At 38.8% G+C, this 22,315-nt stretch overlaps 2 protein-coding genes and 1 non-coding gene across 4 annotated transcripts in view; 1 reads left to right on the top strand and 2 right to left on the bottom strand.

Annotated features, from left to right (window-relative positions):
* Positions 1-4,748: 4,748 nt before the first annotated feature.
* Positions 4,749-14,791, bottom strand: RANBP1 (RAN binding protein 1). 2 transcript variants are annotated; one of them, XM_071763557.1, is made up of 6 exons: positions 14,654-14,791; positions 12,444-12,580; positions 11,181-11,338; positions 9,552-9,680; positions 7,591-7,656; positions 4,749-6,642 (listed from the first exon to the last, which is right to left on the bottom strand). In XM_071763557.1, exons 1-6 carry the CDS (start codon positions 14,666-14,668, stop codon positions 6,518-6,520), a joined length of 630 nt encoding a protein of 209 aa, XP_071619658.1. In that variant the 5' UTR covers positions 14,669-14,791; the 3' UTR covers positions 4,749-6,517. The 2 variants fall into 2 exon arrangements, with proteins under 2 accessions (XP_071619658.1, XP_071619659.1); XM_071763558.1 differs by having other exon boundaries at positions 4,749-6,639.
* Positions 7,430-7,506, bottom strand: LOC139805393 (small nucleolar RNA SNORA77). The gene has a single exon (XR_011729799.1). It is a non-coding gene; the product is annotated as a small nucleolar RNA SNORA77 (small nucleolar RNA).
* Positions 14,792-15,144: 353 nt separating the features above from the next.
* TRMT2A (tRNA methyltransferase 2 homolog A) overlaps positions 15,145-22,315 on the top strand; it is a 12,841-nt gene continuing 5,670 nt past the window's right edge. Inside the window, exons 1-10 of the mRNA XM_071763539.1 lie at positions 15,145-15,923; positions 16,625-16,733; positions 17,208-17,389; positions 18,216-18,330; positions 18,562-18,677; positions 19,299-19,410; positions 20,332-20,454; positions 21,058-21,133; positions 21,633-21,749; positions 21,958-22,054. Coding sequence (XP_071619640.1) covers positions 15,316-15,923; positions 16,625-16,733; positions 17,208-17,389; positions 18,216-18,330; positions 18,562-18,677; positions 19,299-19,410; positions 20,332-20,454; positions 21,058-21,133; positions 21,633-21,749; positions 21,958-22,054 — 1,655 coding nt within the window. The 5' untranslated portion in view covers positions 15,145-15,315. The remainder of the gene's footprint in view (positions 15,924-16,624; positions 16,734-17,207; positions 17,390-18,215; positions 18,331-18,561; positions 18,678-19,298; positions 19,411-20,331; positions 20,455-21,057; positions 21,134-21,632; positions 21,750-21,957; positions 22,055-22,315) is intronic.

Below are 22,315 nucleotides of genomic sequence, written 5' to 3'. Positions count from 1 at the left end.
TACTGGATTGAGAAATTATTTTATTTTGCACAACAGGAAGTCCTGAAAATCCCTAGGATCTTTTATTGGTCACTGGGCAATGTAGCTCCTATAGCTCATATTAACTGTTGTCATTACCCAATGACCAAAATAAATAACTCTGCTTTTCTTACTGGATTTGCTTACTCCAGTAAATGCACTTCCCAGCCCATGTAGTACCAGTGACCTGCAAACTGATCAGGGTCAAGGGCAGAGCCCTGAAGGATCAGCAATTAGTTTAATAAAAAACCATTTTCCCCTCAAACTTGCAGTGCTCAGTACAGAGGACATCTGGACCAACATGTGCAGCATGCTGCTGGCAAAAAGACCCAGAAAGACGATTCTGGGTACAAGCCAGGCCTAAGTTACCCACTGGAACTTCTTAATACAATAATTTTCATTTAGTTGTTAGATATAAAGAAAATTAGTATTTAATAATGACTCTTCAGTAGCCTGAACAGATACCCCACACAATTTCCAACATTCTTCCAGCAAATATTTTCCATGGAATAGCATTTGATTAGAACAGAACTCATGTAACTTGCATTTCCTAACTGCAGTTATGGTGCATGTCAGGTTAGATTTATTATGAGACTTTGATTTACAGACTGATTCCTAAACCATTCCCTACAAGGAACTACTTACATTAGAATAATGTAGGTCTCTGAAAAGTTTTGAAAATTCACCAACCATCCTGTTTAAAACCATTAATAAAATGTAATTCTTCTCCACTAGGATGAAATATCACTCTGTTTCATGGTGCTGAAACTCAGAAAGCCAACAGTGATTCATGTACCAGCAAATAAATTAAGATATTAAAACTGACAAGCACTACTTATATGAAGTAATGTAACTTTAATTATACCTAGGAGAATAGTCTTGAGAAATATCCTCCAAAGAATGCAAAATATTCAGTCATTTTAATGTCCAATCCATCTTTGTTGATGTTTACATAGCTATAATTGCTTTCATGGAAAACCAGCATAGAAAACTACAGACTTTTAGCTACTTGAAATGAGGACAGGCAGCACAACATGAATAAGCAATAACTTTTGACACCATTAGCTTCCCTGCTAATCAGAACTAAATTGCACATCTTGATACAACAGTTAGTTTCTACAACACAATGAATCAGATGGTGCAAATTGGTAGACTCAAGCCTGATAAACAACAACAAAAAGCTGAACTTCTCCAGCTTGAAAGTTAAAAATAAATTTAAGACTATAAAGTTCATTAAATTCTCACAGTAGTGAGATACCACCCACAAAATACAGCTTGCTGTGTGTAACATGGAACCCAGAGCTGTGCTAGCACCTGGTTTGTACTTAAAACATTCATCATTATAGTAGTTAAAACATAACAGACAAAATAAACTGCACAAACCCCAGCTTCACCATTAGTACTTCAAAAAAAGTATTTCTACAAATACAATGTATTTAAGGATAAACTGTAGGTTGCATTTTTGTCAGGAGACAGTAGCAAACTGGTTACACAAGCAAGTCTTTCAAATATGGAAAGTTTTTTAACTCAGTGGTTAATGTCTAATGTGATGGTGACAGAGATATTCCATACTTCATATGCACACTAGAAAAATGCACCAGTGCCTGTAAATCTGGTGCATAGCTGTATCTACTAGTAATCTAAAGCTGTAGATACAAGTAATTATTAATTTTTCAGATGTAAGGAAGGGTTTTAGCTCCTGTGCTTGTCAGTTTTCACAACTGTAAGAATTATTTCCTTATTACATAGTTATACAAGCTGCTTACTTGAAAGCACCTTGTTTTCACATGGACTAGAGTATGAAAAATCACTTACATGCACAATCTACTCTACAGCTGATTACTGCAAACTTCTCTCCATCCAGCAAAATATTTCTGATCTGCTACAGTTAGTTTTCATTATCTTCTGACTCTGAAAACTGTACGCTGTCAAAGATTTTAGTTAAGTTAGAAACTCAGTTTTTCACTAGCATTATTTCTATTTTTTAAATTAATTCTAGCTAATCCTAATTAGGAAGAACTTAGAAGTAAATCCTAGAGAAAAATTAAAAAAACTTCACTAAACCAGTGCAAATTTACACATAAACAAGTCCTCAGCAATTTAAGAATGCTTTGAAATTCATTTGGCTAATCAAAATAAAGACACTATCTTGCTGGACAGCTTAGAAAACACAGCTTGCTAGAAAAAAGCTGGACCAGCCAGAACAGAAAGGTTTACTGAGAACAGAAGGGCATAAAGACAGCTATAGACTTAGCTGGAAAGAGGTTTTGTTTTAAATAACCAGACCACTTTTTAAATACTCAATATTGAAAGCTGATGGCAATCAATAGATTTTAAAAAAGGGTGTTTCTCTCCTCCAGTCTCCTTTTCTACACAAACAGCTGCAATTCAATATTAATAAGGTATCAAGTTGAGTTTTCTGAACTCTGAATCAGATAGTCCTGTCTTCAAAGTCTCTAGTAACATTAAATTTTTCATTCAGTTATTCAAAGGAGTGCACAGAGCAACGAAGCAGCACAAGGCATCACATTCCTGCTGTGGGAAGTCAGAGTTCAGCATGACTCAGCATTAGCCACAGAGCTCAGCATCCACCTTCTGGACATGACAGATGCTCTGCCTGGGCAATCCATATCCTTCCCAGACAGAGAAGTCCTGCTCAGGCTGCAGGTGCTTTCTGAACCAAATTCCTCCTCTAAACATAACACCAAGTGAAAAGAGATGGTATGAGAGCACACCTCACCTGTCCTCTTGTGCACAGCCCTATGACAACTCTTTCCATGATGAAGGTATAAGGCATATGTAGAAATGAATCCCTCATTTTAAAGTTCCAAGACATTTAGTAATAAAACAAAGAACTATTCAGACTAATTTTTCTTGTGCTTTCCATAAAGGCATAAAAGTAGTAAAAAAAATATTCACAACATTCTTATGTCTGTGGAATGTTGAGAATTTTAACTTTGAGTTTTGGTATCACAGAGAACCTGTGTTTGATACAAGCTACCTTATTACAAAAGAAAAAAAAAATCATAATTTACAGAGTTTAAATAACACAAATTGGGGTGTTTGCAATTAGTGAATGAGACATTCAGTATCACCAAGATAAACTTATCCCTGGAGAAAAAAATTAGTGTAGTCCTCAAAATAATTAACTTACAATACTTTTAATTTTTTATAATATAAAACTTAAGTTTCTTTTTTAAGAACTTAACTACCTGTCACAATACTATTTTGATGGACATCAGATTTTAACTATTTTTAAGTGAAATACATCATTCAGGTGTCCTCAGATGCTCCTCCACCCAGTTTCACACACACAAAGCCATTAGCACCAAAGGTGTTATTAAGCCTGGCTACATAGCATCCTTCTGCCTTTGAAGCAGAATTTGTACAGATTGCAGATTTTAGCACCTGAAAATATTCTATTAATTCTATTGAAGTTTCCATATGTACCCAAAATAACCTCTCAAAAAATCATGTGCATTTATATTCTTAGTATTCTTCACTATTATTGAAGTGTTTAAAGATGACTTTATTCTCTAGCCAGCTGCATGAACAAAACTACATTCCCATTATTTTACTCTATGTTTAAACATGCTAGGAGTCACCTTGCCTGAGAGTCAAAAGGGAAAGCAGCCACTATTCACCTGCAGGTGTTAAAATAGTCTAGAATCTGATTTGTCTCTGGAATCCTAGAATCAAAGTCTCAACACACCCCTACTAAAGTGCAGAAATAAGATTCAGTGAATTTCACAACTGTGTCTGAAAAATTGGATGTTTCCACAAAATATATTTTCACTATGACACGACACCTTCAAACAGGTTCAGACATTCTATCACACTGAAATTATTGCCATTTCAGAAATGAATACAAGGCAGCTGACATTTTTGTAGCCCACAGATTGAGGAAGGAACTTTTGCACTACAAGCCTACCTTTTTGTCAAAGGACTATTTCAGGTTTTGAACCAAGTTATTATTTTAGGATTCTCAATTTCCTGACAAGATAGGTCAAGTTCTATCATCTCAATAGCCCTGTTAACAGTGAAGATGGTGGGAAAGCATGAATACCTGGTGACCTGGGCAGAGACAAGACAACACAACATCAGCCAGAACTCTCAAACACTCAGTATACAGTTAAGCTACAAAAGCATTTCAAGGACATCTCTTGGTAGTCTATGTTACATATAAGAAAGTTCAGCATTAGCATGACTAAAAGAGTCATGAAATTAAAAAAAAGAGTCTGAAATTAATCTCTGAAATAAAGAATACTTACTGCTTTTTAATTTGTAGAACAGCACACCTGTATCTTCTAAAGTGACACTGACTAATCTTCCTTGAATTTAGAAAACCAGGACATTCTTCACCCCAGTACTATCCAGAGAAATAACTTAGTGGTCCCTCACAACTTGGCTCTTTGAGATTGCAGACTTGCATTAGGGATGGTTGTAATCCATGAACTGGAAGCATGGATCAGTTAACCTAAACAGGAATGGAAATGTCTTGAAAGCATTTAAGCATGCATGAACAAGAGGGGAAGGAGAAGGTAATAACATTAAGCAGGAGTAATCAATATCTAAGATTAAGAGAAATAAAGTCATTCAAGTGACCACCCCTCTTCTGTACAATGCTTATCAGTCAAATCAGACTCCTGCATTTTGGTGCCTTCATCACTTTGCCCCTGCAGGCTAAAAATGCATTCCCAGTAAGAGTTCTTTAAATAACAAACAAATCCTTTAAATGAAAATTTAAATTTATTTTGAAAATTTAAAATGTCATTTCTATCAATTTAGACACAGTTTGACATTATCAGATCAGAGAATTTACAGTGACTCATGGATAAAGATTTGGCTTTTACATTCAAATGTTAAGTACTTCAGAATACTTTGTCTTACTTTCAAACCAGAAACACTAAAGAGCACTTTATTTTACCTTTCAACCATCTTTGTCAATTAACAGACTTTTGATATCTGCTGTACCTGAAGGGGAACATGGACAACACCAAAGGAATTACTTTGTTTGAACAGAGTACCTTAACTACAGTTCCAGATTTAAGACTCTTATCATTGTAGCATCAAAAGGCAGTGCTAAGCAGAAAGAAAAGACTTTTTAAAAAATACATTTTCCTCAGGTAGACTGCAGAGTCTGACCTACTTGGAAAGGCTTCTAATGAAGACAAGGTCTTGCTATAATGTTAGCATCTTAGAGTCTTAGATTAGCAAGTTTTGTCCAGTTTTCATTATTATATTGGAAAAAGTATTACAGAATTTAATTGCTATCCTAACACTTTCCTTGTATTAGTCATTAACATAAAATTATCTATCAGACCTAAAATCTATGTTGATTTTGTTGCTTACATTGCTTATTTTCCTACTCTCTAGCACTAACTTAACACTGGGCAAACAGAAGACATTTGCAGGGAAAAAATTTGATCAATTTGCCCATTCTGGCAAGAATAGTGCTCCTTGATACAACATAGTTAACTGTTTCAAAGGGTATGTCAGACTGCCTCTCTGCAAGAGGGACAGCCTCCCACCATGCATCTATAAAATTCAGAACACCTCCAAATTGTAGAAACAAATTTGTAGCAAGGTTCAAAGCCCTGAAAAAAAAAGTTCATAAATTTTAGAGCACAATTTGTAAGATTTGCTGACACAGGGAACCACATGGTAAGGTACTCTACAGTTCCTTTGTATACACCTTAGTAAAAGAAGCTGCTACTACCTCAGCAAACAGCACACCATGGAAGATCTAGAACCACAGCAACAACTTTGTTCTAGAGCCAAGTACTTGCAATATTAACAAATTTAGGGGAGAGTGTGTGGAGCAAAATACTTCTGACATCTCATGTAATACGTTTTCTCCCCCACCATTATTTTTACCACCTGATGGAACACCACCAATAGTGTGCTAGGAATGTTCCACTGCCCGATTCCAGAAGTCTGCTGCACTTCTAGAATCAGTGGCACATTCCCTGCTCAGAAAAACACAGCAGAAAAACTGTGAAAGGTCTTTCAAATCTCAGTTTTAGAAGCCATATAAGAAACATCTATGTAACCTTAACCTTCCCTCTTGGTAAAATCTGCTGACCTAGTTAATGCACAGGTATGAAGATATCAGTATCAACACCCAAAAAAACAAGTGTATTCATAAGCCTTTAAAGGATATAGAAAACTCACTTCTGTCCTCTGATGCTGTTTTCAAGTTTTATTCACTCTTTTGGATGACTATAAATAAGTGTTTCCACTATGGAAAAGAAAGTTAGCACAGTACATTTTCATGACTGGGGAATGGATTTTCTGAAGACATCTTCGAACGGGCAAAAGCTTAGAAAAAACAAACTTGAACATTGAATTCAGTTTCTTAAAAAGTCCCTTGTAAAAATTAAACAAACAAACAAAAAAAAAACCCAGAAAAAAAACCCCCAAAAACAATCTCTAAAAAAAAAAAAAAAAGGGAAAAAGAAAGAAAAAGTAAAGGAAAAACTGCAAGGCTCAGGATGATTTATTGCTTTTCTTCATTTTTTTCCTTGGTCTCTTCCTTCTCAGATTCTTTGCTCTCTTCCTTTACAGAAAGCTCTTCTAGTTTTTCAGCAACTTTATCAGCACTATCATTTTTGTCTGTGCCTGCTAAGAGAGTGATTAGGAAAAAAATTACACAGAAGCATTAATGGATTTTCCTGTTAAAAGGGGAAACGGTTTAGAGAAGTGGAGGGTGAGAGGGGTAGGGAGAGACAGCAGGTATTTAGAATAAAAACAAATGAAATATTCCACCAAGCACTGGAGTGATTCAACCCATTTCTTTTCCATTAGTAATCACCTCAGATGTCAGAATTCAAGAAATACAACTTTCATCAGTAAATGAAAACCTAATCATAGTGACTGAGAAACATTCCACCAGTAACAAACTCCCTACAATGTCCAGACAAGTATAAACCTCCAGCCTATAGCTTAAGATTAAAAAAAACCAAACCTCAAATCACACCAAAAGATTCCCAGTTTGAAACTGGGAAATAGGAAGTTCTTAAGACTTAAAAAATCCAGTCTAAATATCTTGAAAACCATGAGCTACAGACCACTAGTAATCTGTACTTTCAACATATGGAAATGTTGACATGCAAGATACCTTGTCACACAAACAAATCTACAAGGTGGTGCATTAATCTATTAAATAGAGGCCTGTGAAGAAACCCTGCAACTTCATAGATATTAGCAACTAAAAAAATTAAGGATTCAAGTAGTACAAATATACTTGTTGAACTTGGGAAGGGAAGTCAGAAAGAGAAAATATCCCAGTGATTTCACTGTCCATGGAATATTTGTGTACCATAAACCAGAAGTGCTTCCCTAGTAGCCTTACCAAAGAATGTCTCAACAACAGCTGTAACAGCCTTCTACAGCAAAGAAGGGAGTTGTCACTCGTGTGAACTACTGCTCTTGCAGACAGAAAAGCACCTGAACTGAAGGCTGCAGTTCAGTACAGAGTGAGTCTGCTAAAACACGACCATACTTCAGCAGCTTTAAGCACTCACACAGCTGGAAAAAGTGGCATGGTACCACACAGACTTTTTATCTTACCTTTCTTTGCCCTCTTGTCTACTTCATTCCTGCATTCTTCAAATTTTGCCTTAAATTTCTGTGCATCTGTTTCATTAAAGATAGAATATTTTTTCATTAGTTCTACCTGCTTGCATTGAATGCTCCCAACCTCGAGGAAAGATACCTTGTTTTTAAGTTCTGTGCAAACAAAACTTACAGGCACTCAGGAATTAATCCAACTTAAAATCATACAAGATTCAAATTATACAAAATTCTTGAATCACATCTTTGTGCAGAAGCAGTTTATTTTCTTAATCAAGCCTATTAAAGCAGCTTGTTTGGAAAAATATTTAAAACATAATTGCAGAACAAGCTCTTTTGTAATTATTGCAACTCCTAACTGTCCCTAAACTACAAGAATAAGCATATGATGTCAGAGATTCCTAATAACTACTGTATGCAAAGGCATGAAGATTAGCTTTGAACTACTACACCTGTTAGCTACATTATACTCTAGAGACCTCCCCATCCTTCTGGTAAGTTAGGGCTCTTAGCAACAGGAATGGAAGATAAAGCCTATTTGATCTGTACAGCATTCACATTCACTACCCAAAGGCCTGGAACCCAAGGTATTTCCGACTACAACAATTAAGCAAGCACAACCTTCATTATGTTCTGGCCTAAGCTACTATTGTTCAAGTTACAATGTTTCTACACAATCAATACAAGCAACCCCACTTAAAAGTGTATCAGGTAAGGGACTATCTAACACTAGAACTATGAAGGTTGCTTGCCCTGCCAACCTGATCTGATTGACCACATGAGGTCACTGTAGACTCACAGGAGTTCAGAAGCAACAATGAAACTAGACCAGGAAGTATTTGCATTAATTCCTCTTCAAACATTTCAAAAAGGACAGGTACTTGAAGGCCATACTTATGTCTGCTCACCAGTCATCTGCTTAGCCAGTACTGCAACGGGTAAACAGGCAGAGGACTACTCCATCAAGACAGAACTCTAAATAAGCTCAACAACCCCTACCAGAAAGGGGGAGACTTTTTAAAGCTAAGAAAATAGTTACACCAAACCCTTTTAATTTCACATTTGATTAAGAAAGAAGCAAGCACTAAGGAGGCAGATCAAAGATTTATTTGGCTAAACACAATGATGTTGGAGACTTGAGAAAAAGTAAAAAAAAGTATGTTCAGCTCTGCCCAGATGTAGGCAAATCCATTTAGTTTTAAAAAATGCATCCACTTTATTAGCCATAGAGCATCCAGGGAGAATAGATGGCCAACCCACTAAACCTGTGTGGCAAATTGTAAAGCAGGAAACACAACAACATTTTTCCTGTTTCACTTTGCTTCTTTCAAGAAAAAAACCTCACTTCTTTGGCATGATCCTGAGGAGCTTGGAAAGGCTACACCATCTTCTAGCCCTACTGGCTGATCCTTATGAAATTACAGACCTGCTTTCTCTTCTGATACTCAATGCAATTACTCCAGAAAACCCCACCAACTAGTGTGACAGTTGGGTTTGACTAGCACTTTTCAACGAGTGCTCCATTTAACAAAGAAGACAGTTCGTGATTCATTTAAAAAAATTAAAACCAGATGTTCTGCAGATGGTATTGCTTGCTTCTAATGCAAAAATTATTATCTTAGCTACAACTGAGTATGTGAGATAAATGGCAGCAAACTGCATATATTAATCTCTACCCCACAGTATTACTGCTTTTAGTTTCATTCTGATTGGCACTACACTTCCATTAAATGACTGAAGTAAGAAAAATTGCCTAGGGCAGAAAGCTCTATACATATTACTGAAGACCTGCTTACCACACTGCATGTCAACAGGTAAGGTGATTAACTGACTTTTCTCAATTAAAGCAGTAATTAGTTAATATGACCACAGGTAAGATATAGCATATCTACAGAAGTGTTTGGACATGGAGTGTAACATAACAATATAAAATAAGAGTTCAGTGCCAGACCACTCACTTTCTGCATTTAAAAATCGGATTGCCAGAAGTTCAGGCTTGGGGCTTTCATCTGCAAAGTCAGCATGTGTGTTCCAGACCCATGCCCTGTCACTCCCAGCATTAGGCTTCAGCTCCATTAAGGGTGTGACTGAAAAGAAAGCATTAAAAGGTGTAGACAGCACAACAGTAAATCTTCTCCACATCAGCCTCCATAAATCTCATTGACAACTGACTGCAGTACTTCATAAAAAAATTACTCTTGGATAAATAGAAAACAACAGTGCCTGCATGTATTTTTCCTTACATTCCCAAATAAAATGATGCACGACCATTATGGTATAAAGAATGCTAGATTCCCTATTGTTAAGAAACAGAGGTTTTGTTTAATTTACTGTTTTGCAAAAATGATGAGTGTATTTTTGTCTGCCTGCAAGTCAGCATAAATTTAATACAGAAATCTATACTAAAGACAGTTTTGTAGGAAAAACAGATTTTGACCTGAGCACTATAAAATTATCAATTCTGTTCTGCACAAGTGCAACATCTATTTTCCTGAACAAGAAGCCACTGCTTTTGTAGTTGCCACTTCCTTAGCCAGGAACACCTGTGCCCTCTGAATAGCCTTTCTGACTATTCAAAGCATTATTTCTTTAGACTGCAGATTATTAAGCTACTTCAAACACAATATTTCAAGTTATGTAAATGTAGTTTAACTCTACAGCATACTATAGACTATTCCCATAAAAACCTGAGTATTATCAAAGCAAGCAACAAAGAATTACCCATTCAGAGTATTTGTTGCTAATTATATTGACTATAAAGCCTGTCTCACCCTTTCATGTTTATTTTTATTCAAAGACTGTCAAAGGAACAAACCTCTCCTCCATCAGCTCTGAATACACATTCTTTTTGAATGAGTTAGCTGAATATACCACATTAATTTCAGTTTATTTCACAGGCAGAGAGAGGCAGCCACAGATCAGTTTAGCACCTCAATATCTGTTTTCTGATGGTTAAGCAATTACTTCTATCAATTCAGACATTAAGCTCAAAGTAGTAAATTATTACATGATTGCTTATTTCTCATTTTATGGTAACTAAGCATACATTTATTCATTATACTAAGCACTACTAAGTGTCTTTTCTGCATTCTATTGATCGTTAAAATTTAGCTGGGGTAGACAGACATTAAGAGATTGCTCCCAAAGTGTGTGTGGGGTATTTTTGTTTGTTTGTTTGCAGTTTTTGTTGTTGTTTGTGGGGGCTTATGTGTGAGGTTTTTGTTTGTTTTCTAAGTGTCTTTAGAACACTGATAGTCAGAATACAAAACAAAAAACAAACTAGAAAAAAAAAAAACCAGCAAATCACAAAAAACCAACTTTAAGACTCATCTTTGCAGGCAATACCAAAGCCAACTACAGCTTCTTTACATTAATAAAAACAAGCACTCCCTGGTTTTGATGTTTGTAGCCTGCTGTGCTTAGAAAAGAAACTGTATTTACAGTCCAACATAAATTTGACACTGGTTTAAAGACATACAGCAGCTCTCTAGCTGCTACTAAAAGGCCACTGAGCTCATAATCTACAGTCTACAACTCTACAAGCTTATTTTTTAAAAACAAAAGTAGTATAGCCATGTAATACATACTATAATGGTTTGCACAGATTTTTAGGGTTTTATCCCTCCTCATAAGGAGGCGAATTGTTCCCTTCTCCTTGTGTTTCAGGAGTTTTACATCACCAGTTCCTCGTTCTTTCCATTCTGGGAGGTCATTCTCAGATGCAAACCGGAACAGCTTTGCTCGCCTTGAAAAAGAGAGAATTTAATAAATCAGCCTGCATGGAGAAACATTTAGTAGAAACACTCAGCTGAACAGCACAGGTTTTTTTCAAAAGGAAACAAACAATTCCTTTTGTCAGGTTCAATTCTACTTCATCATACCAATTTAGAAAGTAGTATGATAATTTCAAGCTCAGTAACTATGAGAAACTATGCAAAAGCTATTTTCAGTAGGTTCTGGACACACTTTTGGGGAATGATAAACATAATTGGTGCAGGCAACCTTTTCAATTAAGGTAGTAATTAACAGGTTTTGCCACAGTTAGGGTTCTTAAATATATTTAAATACAACTGCTCCAATTAACTAGAAGTATTTACCAATTCAAGAAACTGAGCAGCTTGAGACTTGACTCTTGCATAATTCCCAGCATCTGACAAACTGTTAAAAGAGTGCCTCACCCTCTAGAGTCACTTATTCCCTTTTAACTCCAAAAACTCAGTTGTTGCTGTTCTTAAATCAGGACTGAAGGAAGCTTAGTGCTGCAGTGCAGTGCAACATACCTGCTTCAGAACATCACTGCTTAATCTTCCAAAATGCCAGCATGGCAAAAGAGAAATTGGAGTAGTTTGGGTCATTAGTCAGAACTGACCCAAGAGATGGTCCAAGCTCTGCTAGTGAGGAGTTCAAGACACTGCTACAGGAAAGGAAGCCCTGCTCACACTGCAGGCTACATGAAAAATACACTTTTCTGTCATACAGCAAGGGACAGAGACTTGTAATAAGCCAGGTCCTTCAAGAGAAGGTGTCAGATGTTGGAGGGAGCTACCCTAACAGATGCTCTGAGCAGATTAACTACTCTGGGCCAAAGCAAATCCTTCCTTCTAAGTCAACAAACAATACTGAAGTCAGATTCATGATACCAGCTCCTTTCTGTCCTAAACTTCAGAGTTTCTTGGGGCATTATTATTATTCATGTCCCCACTCAATCTCTGCCACCACAGTAAATACCAACCAACTTAGATTACTATTTCATACACATAGATTCCTGACAAGTTATCTAGCTTTTTATAAAAACATTCAACTTTAAGCCTAATAAACATTTAGACAATATATAGAAATACTTTACTTACATCTTAAAGAGTTCTTCCTCATCCTCTTCCAGAGTTTTTATTTCTTGCTCAGGAAGGGAAACTATGGGCTCAAACTGAGGGTCATGGTTAGAATCATCTGCATTTTCAGTAGAAGTATCATGCTCCTCATGTGCTTCCTGGAGACAAAAAGAAAACACACAAAGCTCATATTTAAAATGTGAAGTGCTTATATTTGTTAAAAATGAAAAAATTTATGATTATTCAGCACGTAGATCTTAGTAACCGAAATACCCTGTAACAATAAAAAAAATTATTACAGCTGAAAACAAACAACTTTGAAGTTAACACAGAAAAAAAAAACCTACTCCTGCAGTGCTAATATTTTAGTCCTACCACTCTTACTAATTGTGCAGAGGCATGGCTTGGAGCAATAGCTCTTGGTTATGGAAAACCAGTTTCTTCTGCTGTTTTTCCTATATAATGTGTTCTGTGCTACTAAAGCACTACTATTTCTTAGTGGCTAAGGGCCTATCATTAGCAGGAAGAAAAGAAAAAAAAGCACAACACCAAAACAACCTAACCCTGGTTAAAGGCAACATTAAATGCAGAATTTCACTATTCTAGTCTTATGGATGAGAATCACCCACATGGTCAAAGGTATTTTTGAAGCACAGTTACAACACTCATGAAATAAATCAAGTTTTTTGCTTTAACACTTTGGGAACTTCAGATTAGGGGTAAACATCCAAAATACTACTTCTTGCTTAGTTATTTAGGAATCTGTCATAATATTTGTTAAGCTTCTGAACTGGTTTTCATATGTGACTAACAATTAAATGAAAAACATCTCTAATACTTCATACATATGCACTGCTAAGAAACATTCAGTGAGAAGCCTTGAAGGGAGGCTGATCTGCAAGTTTAATTAGACCACTAACAGCTATCTCAGATCAAGGGAACTGATTTCCTTGTTTAAACAACAGAGAAATGAAAAACAAGCTGCATAATGAAGACCCTTAAATCTTACTTTCACTTTACAGATGAAAGAGTTCACTCTTAAGGCTCTCTTTAATTACTTAGGATATTTAGGTAAGAAAGGATATTTAGAATATCCTTCACAGGGCAGGTACACACCTCACAAACATAAGGCAATTGAAACGAAGTAGTGTATTTTTACTAAACAGTAAAAAAACAAACAAACAAACAAACAAAAACAGCAAGGGAAAAAAAGAGGAGGAAGTGTTTCAATGATTCTGGTTAAGTCAACAACATCACACCAGCTACCGCTAGTTTTTCATCCCCACTGTTCCAGTGTGTCCGAAAAATGCAAGAAACCCATTAAGTCACACCTGTTTTTAAGAAACAGGAAAAGAAGCATTGGCCAAACTTTTTTATATTGCCTCCTCCAGTAGTAAGTAGTCCGTCCCGTATTTTAAAGCATCATCCGTTCTGCGCCTGTCCAGTTAATTACAGAAACTGTAAGAAATCCGCAATTCTCAATAGCCACATGTGGGAGAAAATCAGATCCCGTTATCACGATCAGATCCCGCCCTGCCGCGACACAGAGCACGTGGGGCTCCTCTCGCCGGGCCGCGGCACGCAGGGTTCAGTCAGTCAGGTCTGGGGGGGTGGGGGGTAAGTGGAAAAGAGGGAGGAGGAAAAGAAAGGAGGGAAACTGGGAGAGAGACCTCTCAAAAGGGCCCCATATGCGGAGGCGGCCGTGGCGCTACGAGGGGCTCGGGTTTCCCCAGGTTCGGGAAATGATGCCCCAGGCCGGGCAGAGCGGGAGCAGAGCCACCTCAGCCTCCCCCCCCTCTCGACTCCACCAGGGAACAGGCCGCAGGAAACACACGTGCCCGAGGCCCCTGGAACGGCCGGGCAGCCCCCGACCCCCAGGCCGAGCCAGGCGGGGCTGAGGCGGCGCTGCAGCCCCCTGCTCTCCGACAAGGCCCAGAACTCATCCTTTCCGGCCCCTTGCTTGACTTGGGGTCCCTCGCCCCACCAAACCCTGGGGCTCCAGCGGGCCGCCGTACGCCAGCCCCCCGCCGCCCCTCAGGGCCTCTCCCTCCGGCCCTCAGCCGCCGGCCGGGCCCCACCTGCTTCCGTTACTCTCTCCCTCTCGCTCCCCCTCCCCTCCGGCCTCCGCTGCCTCCTCTTTTCTCATCCCGCCCTCCTCCCCTTTCAGCACCAAGCCTTCCCGCTCCGTCACCCGGCTCCTCGGCCCGCAGCAGCGTCCCTGCTCCCCTCACCTTGGTGTCCGCCATGGGGCCGAGCTCTCTCCTCTCCGCTCTCCGCTGCCTCCCAGCTTCCTGCCGCGCGCCCCCGCCCCTCCCGCCTTTACCTCATTCCCGCAGCCCGCGCCGCGGCTGCCGCAAGGCCCGATGGGAAACGCCCACTTTCCCTCAGCCCCGCGCTCCCGCTCCGCCCCCGGTAAGGAGGGGAAGCTCCGCCACTAGCGGCCGAGCTGCACCGGGAACCGTCCGCGCTCTGTGGCACCGCTCCCCGTGACGGGCCGGTCCCGCACCCGGAGAACCTTTGTTGGTGTTGTTGTTGTGCCGTTGCCCAGGCGCTTCCCATCGGCCCTCGCGGCATGGCGGCGGCCGCCCCGCGTCCTGACCCAAGATGGCGGCCACGTGCGTGACGGAAGGGGCAGCGTCTCGGTCTCTGTCATTATTACCTGCAAGCGGCGCGGCTGACCCCACGCGTGAGGAATGGTGGCGGTGAGGCGCAGATATTAAAAAAAAAAAAAATTAAAAAATATACATATAGTTGTTTTCTCCTCCCCCCATCCTTTACGAGGGCCGGTGACGTCACAGACCCGCCCCCGGGAGCCCGGCACGAGGAAGCGCGGGGTCTGAGCGGGCCATGCGGACGCGGGGCTGAGGCGCGGGTGTGCGGGGCCGCCGGGAGAATGGCGGAGAAAAGCGAGCGGTGCCGCTCCGACCACGTCGCGGCTCCTATGCCGGCGGCTGAAGACGGGACTGAAGCGGAGAGCAAGGCCGATGGAGGCGGGGGAGACCCCGCAGGGAGTCCCGCGTCCTGCCCCGACGTGTACAGATACATTAAGGGAGACTTGTTTACCTCCGAGATCTATAAAGTAGAGATACAAAACCTTCCTAAGTACATCGGGTTTAACGATGTGAAAAAGTTCCTTGCCAAATACGGCCTGAACCCGCACAAGATCAAACTCTTCGGGAAGCAGACCTTCGCGTTCGTGACGTTTAAGAGCGAGGAGGAGAGGGACAAAGCCATGAGAGTCCTCCATGGGGTTCTGTGGAAGGGCCGGCACCTCAGCCTCAGGCTGGCCAAGCCCAAAGCTGACCCGATCGCGAAAAAAAGGAAAAAAGAAGAGACGGAGCAGGGAGAAGCGAAGCGCCCGGCTCCCTCCAACGGGAGCGGCGAGGAGGCTGTGAGCAAGCAGATCGCGGATGTGGTGACCCCCCTGTGGAACGTCCCCTACGAGGAGCAGCTGGCCGAAAAGAAGCAGGAATGCGAACAAGTGCTGCAGAAGCTGACAAAGTAATTCCTGTTTGTAGAGCTACTGTAATGTTTGCAAGACTGGGCCTTATGATGAGATGTAGCTAAATTTGCTTTCTCTAAAATAAAGTAAGTTAGAGGTAGGTCAATGATCAAATCTCCTCATAAAGTGAATGAAAGATAAGCTGTGATGTTAGGACCTAAAAACTTTCAGCTGACAAAACTGGCTCTTGATGTTCTTGGTCAGAATTAAAAGCATGCTAAATGAAGGGGCATTGTTTTAAGGTCTGTTGTCTGTAGAGCTAAGCACAAGGATGTTTGTGCCCTTAAAAAAAGATAATTTGCATTGTCAAATGATGTGAGGTTATTAATCTATAGAGCTGATAAATTACTATTTAGGATTTTCTCTTTAACTATTTACTCAAATTTTTATTTGTAGATCGAAGTATTACTTCTGTGTCTTGCCTTACATAGATAAAGCTGTGATTCTTTTCATGCATAGGTACCTTGATAAATCTGGTGCACACATTTATAATTGCATATAACTTATTTTTTTGGGATATAGCTCTTATGAAGTTGTAGAGTTTGCCTGTTAAAAAATTCTGCAATATTTTATCTGATAATCTGATACTTTTTTATGCCCCATACTAAAAAAGGAAAAAAACCCCACCAAGTACTGTGCAGCTGTTAAACTCAGGTTTCTTAAATGTGTGCTTTACAATTTTTGTTTCTGATTTGGGCAGGGAAATAGGAAATAACAACAGAGCTTTATTACCTTGGCTGTTCCTGCAGAAGCAGAAGTATAATAAATTGTGTTGCCCAGTAGAGGGAGTGAAAGCATCACCATTACAGGTAATGTAATTCTGGCTAAAGGATGAACTGGGGTTAATGAGTTTAGGGTTCAAGTAGTTACTCGTTCTTAAGAGACTGTGGCCAAGCTGAGCATTTCACTTGATCTTGTCATGAATGATGAATTCAAGACATTGTTCACTTCATGTAATTACTGGAAATATTTATAGGAAGCAGAATAATATGTCCAGTTAACTGGATATTCTACTTTAAAATGAACATGCTGTCCACACAAGCTTGTCTTTTAGGCTGCTAGAAACGCTGACAGAGGCAATAATTTGATCTTTGAATAGCAGGACTTCCTTTTTTGTCATTGCTGTTCTTACACATCAAAATCCATAACACCTTCCATATGAATTTTATGTTCTGTGTCCATTTGCAAATACACTTAACCTTGTGGGGGTTGTTTCAGGAGAAACTTGGCATGTACAAATAAGTGCTGTGTAAATATCTTACCTGACTTTATTTTAAACCTAGACTGAATATCGCAACAAATGTGAGTTCTTGATTGGGATTGGTGTAAATCAAGAAGACAAAACCGTGGGTTGTCGTCTTGGCAAATATAAGGGTGGTACATGTGCTGTAGTGGAGCCATTTGATACCATTCACATTCCTGCTATTGCCAAAAAAGTAGTAAAAGCTTTCCAAGACTACATAAGGTGAGTTATCCTTAAAAGGATTTCATAGCTTACTCAAAAATATTTATAAAATTAAATATTTTGAAAACCTTAGTGTTTGTTCTGAACTTTAAGGCCTAAGATATACCAGTCCCTATTCTTTGACACATCTTGTGCCTGGATCACAGAGTATTTTTCCCTTGTCCTTTTCTCAGCTGTTCTGAGATGGAGGGACAGATACCATCAGAACACAGCTTTATTGCAAGCATTGAGATGAATAAATCTAGAATAAAAAATGTCCTCTATTTGAGAGCTTCTTCCACTAACAGTAAAGAAATCCTCAGAAAAAGGTCTTTTAAAGAGAGATTTGAGTAACAAAGATTTGAATAACATCCTTCCTTGGATGAATTGTCTTGTAAAAAGGAAAAAAACTTAAAACTGTATTAAGAAGGTAGAATACTTTTTCGAAAAAGGAGTGGTTTCTTTAAAAAGCAATTAAATCTTCAAAAATGGAAACCTTAGAAGAACCATGAAGATGGAAAGTTTAAAGTTGGTCTGAGGCACAGAAGCCAGTGAAGGCTTTATAAAAAGTGTCATTTTCTGACTGCAGTGAGAAGCTGCCTAAATAATTTCTGTAACTTTCAATGAGTTAAAAGATTTGTGAGAAGCAGGGACAGGTTATTTTGCACTAGAATATAAGATCTATTAATGTCTCTCATTTTTCATAATTAAGATGCAAATCAAGCTTCTGTTTGTACTTAACATTTTTCATCACTATGCACAATGAGCTTCTTTTATCTTAATAAACAACTTAATGTTATAAAAAAAACATTTCTCTGTCAAATAACTGAGATTCTGAACATTGCAGGTCAACTCCTTACTCCGTTTACAGCCCAGAAACCTATGAAGGTCACTGGAAACAGCTCACAGTCCGTACCAGCAGGAATGGCCACATTATGGCAATTGTTTATTTTAACCCTCAGGTATTTGATATGTAATGTGCAGGTTTAAAATTACTTATATTTTATTAATGTTGCATGCAAATGAGAAATGGAATGATTACCTGGTGTAGTTTACCTTGCATCGCAATGCTTCTAATTAGACTAGTCTGATATGTGCAAGTGAACAAGTAATTAGTACATTTATAGAAATTATACATTAAATCTTAAGTCACTAAGATTATTTTTCTCCCTTCTTTCAAATGCAACCTTTAGAAATTAAGTAAAGAAGAACTCGCTGACTTGAAAATCTCTCTGGCAAAATACTTCACAGAAGGGATGGGAAAGAGCAGTGGTGTTACTTCTCTGTACTTTGTGGAGGAAGGACAAAGGTGAGAGAGTTGTTTTTGCTTTGGGGCACTTAAGTGGTGCTGTATTTCTGTTGTTTGCAACAGAAAAGCAGGTAGCACTTCTACACCATTATTTTGTCTATTTTGTAATAGTAGCAGCAGTGTTATTTATTGAACAGTTACTTTGCTTTTCCACAGGAGACTTCTGAAATTCCCCATTCTCTTGTAGAATTCCCTGGATAAAGTCAGATAGTTTCAGTGGGGGAACCCACTATTAGTTGCTGGCTGTTGAGCTGTAGAAGTATTTATTCCATTAGATAGATTTTTAACTGTTATCAGCAAGTTCCTTCTGTTTCCTTTCTTCCCTATTTTATGCCTTTTTTTTTTTTTTTTTTTTTTGATCCCCACTCTTCCTCAGAGCACAAGGCTCACACTGTCTTTAGAGACAGTGTTGGTTCTACTGTTTACATCAGTGGAACACTGAAAAATGGCCTCTAGAAGGATCTGGTAAATGTTGGCTCACTATGTTGGCTACCACATTAGTGGATGTGGTAGTGCAGTTTTTAAGACAACTACAGCTTTGATAAAAATTGTAACAAACATATTTGGTTTTTCTTTCCCCCTGATCCTCTCTTTGCCTCCTTGTGCCTTCCCTCCACCCAGGAAATCTCCCAATCTGGAAGACTTGCCTTTGGAGCATGTGGCTGGTGATAAGTACATCTATGAAGAACTTCTTGGCCTAAAATTTAGAATTTCTCCTCATGCATTCTTTCAAGTAAGGATGATACAAAGTTACTGGTTCAGCTGGATTTGGTGTTGAAACCACTCAGAGGATGAGTGTAAACTTGGTGGGGGCTGAAGACAATTTTTTTCTTTTTAAGAGTTCAGTATAATTTGTCTCCTGTCAAACAGCAGCCATTGTGGACACAGAAGATGCAATATGTAGTTCAGGAATCATTGTAGTACTAGGTTTTGTTTGTTTTTCCAAAACTTATTTACTCCTTTCCAACACTTATAGCCACAGTAGCCTATCTCATTGAAATTCAAAACACTGAAATAAGGAGTATGTTATCACTTGACGTTATAAATATATTGAAGCTAAACTGAATTCTCTATTATTTGCCATAGATGATGGGCTTTTTTTTTCCCCCCACACAGTGTGCTTTGCTTGCTCTTTCAGCCAAAGAATATGCTTGCTTTAGTGGCACTGGGTTAGAAAGCTTATTGTGCACTACTTCCTAACCATAACGTGCAGTTTACTGAAAAGCAGAATTACAGACAATGTTAAAATTAAGCTTGCTGAGGGTATTGTCATGGTTACATTCTCCTGGGTTTAAATGTTCATGACTTCCTATTCAGGGAGAGGAAGTATTTTTGAAGTCTGATCTTCATTGGTTAGTATTTTGTTTAGTTATTGTTTATGGTCTCCTCTAGCCTCCAGACTGACTTTTTAGGTACCATAAAAAAAAATCATGTTTTTACTAGAACATAGGAAACAAAACATTACCTCACAGAGAAAACTGAGTTAAACTTTGACAACAGAATGGTGATTCTGATACCTGCCAGTCTAGGTCAGTTATATATGATTTTATCTTGCATATCAAGTTGACACATTTCTTAGAAACAAGGCCTTCCTAAGACTTACAAAACCAGGTTTATTGTTTATGAAATTGACCTGTTTGACATTATTTCACAGGTGAACACACAAGCTGCAGAAGTTTTGTATATTGCCATTAGGGAGTGGGCACAACTGAACCAAGAAAGCACCGTGCTTGACATATGCTGTGGGACAGGAACTATTGGGATTTCTTTGGCAAAGGTGAGTAATTTCAGCTCCTGGCTACAAGCTACTTTGGCCAGATGCAGGTCTTTAGTTCTGCATTCAGCAAAAGAAAATACTTGGTGTATTTGAAATGGCAACACATTGTATCTTCATTCTTTCAATTAATTTCTAAATGCCGTTTTACGAAATTATTACGAAGCTCACCCTTGTGTTGAGCAGCCTAAAATATTTTGAAACTAATTCAGTCAAAAGAGTTCTGTAGAATACCCAAATCTACTAGAATCTAAGCAATTCACTAGTTAGATCTTTCTCAGAAAGCTTTGGATATGAATAACGTTTCTTGTATCCTTTTTAGAGCAAAGCTTGCTAGAGCATATAATGAAGTCTGGCCTCCCAAAGATGCCAGTGTAGCTGGAGTCTGTCATGTACAGGCTGGGATAAATGGTGTTCATCCCACAGTTTCAGTCTGAACAGTGTCTATTTATTTGAGCAGCTCCCTTCTCAGCCTTTTCTTGTGACTGTAAGACATAAATCTCTGACCAGGTACTAGTCAGTATTTATGTATAATAGTTAATTGCTGATGCTGTGAATAAGGGTTAAATTTACATTTACATGCCAGGATTTTTTTGAATTCTACAGAAAGTAAAGAAAGTGATTGGAATTGAACTCTGCCAAGAAGCTGTGCAGGATGCCAAAGTGAATGCCCAGATTAATGGTTAGTTCTGCTAAAATCTTTTTTAAGAAGCATAGTAATTGTAGAGCTCATTTCTCTTTGTTATCTAAGCAGCTTGGAATTACATGTTGCTGATAGTAATGTTGTCCTTTTTAAACATCTAATCTCTCTTGAGGACAAATACCATGTTTATCTGTGAGATAATTTTCCTGTGGACTAAGAGCTAGCTTTCTTTTTTTCCTCCAAAATTAAAACATTATAAAAGTGAGATGAAGTCACAGTTACCCTCATAAACAAAACAGTAACAGTAGCTATTTTTCGTGGGGTTTTGCTCTAGTCCAGATAATGGTGGATGCTCAAATTACCACTGTTTAAATGCTCTGAAGTACCAGTGATTGATTAAATTACAGTGATTTCAAGGTAGACTAAACAATAGGTAGATTTTAAGACATCTGAACTTAATATCCAATTTCAGCATACTGAAAGATGCTTTGACTACCTAAGTACTCTGTTAACACCCTTTTTTTTGTTCTTTTCATAGAACTGAATAATATTGAATTTCATTGTGGGAAGGCTGAAGATATTGTTCCTTCCCTAATGAATGTGTTAGCTCCTCAGAACCTGATAGCCATTGTAGATCCACCACGAGCAGGGCTGCGTAAGTTTACCTCGTTTAACTCTGTGCTAATTGTTGTGTGGTGAACCTAAGAAAGCACCAATGAAATAAACCAAGTGGGACGTTTCAGATATAGCTTAAAGCAACTGGGCAGTGCAGCAGTTTGTTCATGCTGGAGTATAATCTGGAATTTTTCTGCAACTTGATGCACACAGATCTGGTAACAACTGTCTTGGTTTTGATCACCCAGATTCCAAGGTAATTCTTGCCCTTAGAAGAGCTGAACATCTGAAGAAGCTCATCTATGTATCCTGCAATCCCAGAGCTGCAATGAATAACTTTGTGGAGTGAGTATTTCTTGCATTAAGTTAACAAAGCAGCCATCATAAGGATGGGACACTTGGATGTTTTTTGGGGGCACTTGTTGGATTTTCATTTTTAAGCCATATTAGTTGAGGTCTCCATTTCACCAGAAACAATTGACATCTGCTGCATAACAAGCTTGGAACTACTACCCAATATGCCTGCAATAATGGAAATATTAGGGATGGGGAATAACCCTGTCATGGAGTCTTGGGGAAGAAAAACCCTTCTTAGGCAGTGATGAA

Source organism: Heliangelus exortis, chromosome 19 (assembly GCF_036169615.1).
Source record: "Heliangelus exortis chromosome 19, bHelExo1.hap1, whole genome shotgun sequence".
Taxonomy (NCBI): Eukaryota; Metazoa; Chordata; class Aves; order Apodiformes; family Trochilidae; genus Heliangelus; species Heliangelus exortis.
The sequence above is the reverse complement of the archived record's forward strand: the minus strand, read 5'-3'. Positions and strand labels throughout refer to the sequence as shown.